This window comes from Pundamilia nyererei, unplaced genomic scaffold, assembly GCF_000239375.1.
Source record: "Pundamilia nyererei isolate P.nyererei 1_Seehausen unplaced genomic scaffold, PunNye1.0 scaffold00009, whole genome shotgun sequence".
In the NCBI taxonomy this organism is placed as follows: domain Eukaryota; kingdom Metazoa; phylum Chordata; class Actinopteri; order Cichliformes; family Cichlidae; genus Pundamilia; species Pundamilia nyererei.
Window position 1 is genome coordinate 3,716,922 of NW_005187410.1, and position 4,203 is coordinate 3,721,124.

Consider the following 4,203-nt stretch of genomic DNA (forward strand, 5'->3'; position numbering starts at 1 on the left):
GTACCTCTGGTGCAAATTACTGACCTCTGTCATCATTTTAAGTGGGGGAACTTGCACAATCGGTGGCTGACTAAATACTTTTTTGCCCCACTGTATATCCAGGACGAATGTTACTATAAACAGAGTACTGTACAGTTATTAAATAAAATAAAATTAACTACAGATAAGAGGCAAAGCCAGGTTGTAATGCAAATCGGTTGATTAAATTATTGCAGTTACAGAGCAGATGTAAACATCTATGATTGTTGGGAGCATTTTTGATTGTACAGTCTGACAGCTGCAGGGAGGAAGGACCTGCGGAAACGCTCCTTCATGCATCTAGGATGTAGCAGTAGCAATCAGTTTTGCAATTTTGTATTTTATATAACTGTATACTGGTTGTGTAGTAATTTTATATAATATCTACACGTTTAAGTGGTAAGTGTGATTTATTACCTATATAGTCATTCGAGGGCTTTTCCCCTTTTTATTTAGGACACTTTTTTTTCCTTTCTATGTTTATATTTGACCAGTAGAGAAATCCATCCACACATTCTCATGACCATTTATTCAGCTAAGGTCTCTGGATTTGGGCTCCTGTTTTATTTAAGACTTGCCTCTCTCTTGGGAGGTCTATGGAGGTTGCAAATCTATCACTATCAACAACACAACTATTTACACCTACAGCACATTTTAAATCTCAACCAATAACATTTGGAGGCAATTGGATTACCTGGAGGAAGCTTGCACAGGCAGACTGGCAGAATGCACACATGCAGAATAGGCCTAACTCTCCAGGAGGTTCACATCAAGAATCAGACATTTATCAGCCTGTTTACCATCAGTGTCTTATCTTCCCTCTTCTAGGCAGCACTAGCTGCTGCAGCAGCAGTGGGTGGGGAGGCCGGTGATAAAGTTGGTGGCACAGAGAGTTCCTCTGATGCCTCTAAGCTGAGCTCCAAAAGTGCAAAGGAGAGACGCAACAGGCGAAAGAAAAAAAAGGAGGAAGAAGGAAAAGAGACCGAGGGAAAACTTCCCAAATCTGAGTCACAGGACAGTATACAGAGGGCTCGCAGTCGCTTCTCTGTGGATGCAAACCTGCTCAAATATGACATGAAATGCTCATCTGCACATCAGGTATTTTTCTATGCCATGAAAGCGATATTATCTTTTCGGTTCTAAAGCTCCTTTCACATCTTCATGGTGTATTATATTTTATTACTATACGGTACTTTATTACTGTAGCTTTACTACACTTATTGTAAATTACTCTAGAATGAAACAATCCTAAACAGTTGGGACCCTATACAAAATGCAAATAAATACAGAATGCAATTTTTACAAATCTCATATTTTATTCACAATAGAACACAGGAAACATATCATCTGTTTAAACTGAGGCATTTTACTATTTAATGAAAATTACTGTCTCATTTTGATGGCAGCAACATGTTTCAAAACTGGAGGCAACAAAAACGTAAACCTGAACCTGTCCTACTTGTTTTTCGATATATTGCTGGCATTGAATTTCGGATTTAGCCATTATATTTCTTAAATGGCCCTTTTCCAGATCAGACTTTTGTTATGTTTTCGATCTTCTACTGTGAATACAATTTGGGTTTATGTGCTTTGCAAATTAGTGTATTCTATTATAAGTTACATTTGTTCCAACTCGGCTTGTACAAATCCATTTTTTTCATAATTTAAATTAATCTTTTTTTATTTATTTAAATTGCCAAATTATAGTGGCATTTAATGCAGTGTTCAATATGGTGAAATATTCATTGTTGACATTTTTCAATATAACTTTATTTCAAAATCATGTAAAAAGTACTGACAGTACCAGTTTTAAATTCACTCCAGTTTCAGTAATTTATTAAAAGACGACTCAAAATGACAGTCTGTGATCACTCTCTTTAATTTGAATGACAGATATATATTCAGAAAGCTCTTTGTAAGCCTTGTCAGCGAGAAGATTGACTGACTTTTGTCAAACTCTTGCAGGGCTCAAAATGACTGAAAGGCAGGAGAAGCAAATGGACTGACAATGTGGCTACCAAATTTAAACTTACACATTGCAGCCATTTGATTTTTTTAGGTTGTATGTGTATGTATTATAATTTTTTAGGATATTTAATATGGATTTACTAACTTTTCTAAACATTCATGAGCTGCTAACAAATTGTTTTGATTTCTTTTATCTCATGTCATTAATCTAAATGCAACCTTTTCTTTACTGCCATCACACTTTTATTGCCATCGGTTTCATCACTTTCATCATCATCTTCTGTCTTCATCAAATTCTTTAGTTCCTATCATATGCCATCATCAGGATATATTTTTTATGAGCAATTTCCTTCTTGCAACAATTCATCATGATCATCGTCATCATCCCCATAATCATCATGCTTTCCTTCTCCACTATCATGATCATTATCATGATCTTTACTGTTCTCATTAACAGTTTTAATTTTGCATTTTTATTGAAATCATCATCATCATCATCATCGTGAAGTTTTTCTCACCAAAGAAATCGTTCCTTTTTTTCTTCATTTGTACATATGAAGATCGTTGTCTCTCTCTTCTGTCCTCTTTTTGATTGTCATATATCACATCCATCGGAGACTATCTTTCTCTCCTAGTCTTTTCTGAGTTTTCATGGACCCCTCTTCTCACCCAGAAGGAATAGCAAGACCAGCCTTTTCAGTTTCCAAAGTCAAGCCCAGGATGTGGGCTCAGAAAATGAATTTGCTGATGATGAGAACAGCATTTTTGAGGACACCCTGAGTCGGAGGGGCTCTTTTTTTCTTCCCCAAAGGTGTGATCGACGCAGCAGCAGTATGAGCCAGTGCAGCTTCTTTTCACATCGCAAATTTCAGCCCCGTGAGATCAGGCACAGCTCTGTAGACTGCAATGGCGTTGTGTCTCTGGTGGGTAGGAATGCACTCCCTTCATCACCCGGGGGGCTCCTTCCACCTAAAGTGACGTTAGATATGGCCTCCACTGGAGACAATGTAAGAAAGGGTTCTGTAGCCCCGACAGCCCAATAACTTGCTTACTGTATTGCTCTGGTTTTGCTTGTTTATTTTGGCCTTTTCATCTTTCTGGCTCTTATACACACACATTTTATTACACACATATGTCACAAACTATGCTTGTCAGTTTTTTGTTTTGTTTATTTCTCAGTTATTTTAGCAAGCTATGCAGCTTAGCATGTCAGAAAATATAAGTCACAACTTTTCTAAACTCAAATGAACCTTGGAATTTTAACTTAAACTTAAACTCTTCCTGAGTCTATCAATGATACAATAATGGACTCTTGGTTATTGAAATGGCTCAAGTGCTTTTGATTTATACTGCTGCTTTGTGCTTTTGGACAATGATAGGCAGAGCTGTAGCTTCTAACTATATGATCAATGTACCAATACTATGTCAGTTATCCCAGAGCTTTACTGTAAGATATTCTTTTTGGATAGTTTAAAGATATGCAGCTTTCAGTGGAACAGTTTCCTCTGCTTTTTTTTTTTTTCATTTATTTAGTAAATGTTATGCGATGATAAATATTTATGCTTGTACTGTAAAATGCAACATATTTTTGTATGGTTACATTTTATGTGTAAAAATTGTTTCTATCCCTAGGCTGACACCACTGACACAGAATATAGACAGAGCATTGGAGGAATAAACCAGGGATATATGGACTACCTTCAGAGCCCAGAGGCCAGACAGAGAGCTCATAGTATTGCTAGTGTCATAACCACCACAATGGAGGGTAGGTGTTTTTCACCATGGCATGAATAGCCAATCCTGACTATATCTGTGGTGTTAAAAAAGTTAAATTGTACTTTCACACAAAATATGTTTTGCAATCAGAACTTGAAGAGTCACGGCAGAAGTGTCCTCCTTGCTGGTATGATTTTGCCCACACCTTCCTAATCTGGGAGTGTTGTCCAGGATGGCTGAAATTAAAAAAAATTGTCAAACTAATCGTGATGGACCCATTTATGGATCTATTCATCACCATCTGCATTGCACTAAACACATTGTTTATGGCCATGGAACATTATCCAATGAGTGATGGGTTCCAAAGCATGCTTGCTGTTGGCAACAAGGTTAGTTCAAGTTAGAGAATATTTTTTAAATATAAATATCTATTGATTTTATTAATCTTCACTGGGGTTTTTCTTTGTATGCGTCTGTGTGTGTGTGTGTGTGTGTGTGTGT

The 4,203-nt window shown here is 36.9% G+C and overlaps 1 protein-coding gene across 1 annotated transcript in view; it reads left to right on the forward strand.

Moving 5' to 3' along the window:
• Positions 1-4,203, forward strand: part of LOC102196583 (sodium channel protein type 2 subunit alpha-like) — a 26,731-nt gene that overhangs the window by 11,643 nt on the left and 10,885 nt on the right. Inside the window, 4 exon segments of the mRNA XM_013908339.1 lie at positions 847-1,116; positions 2,622-2,993; positions 3,619-3,751; positions 3,853-4,148. Of these exon segments, the coding sequence (XP_013763793.1) occupies positions 847-1,116; positions 2,622-2,993; positions 3,619-3,751; positions 3,853-4,148 (1,071 nt within the window).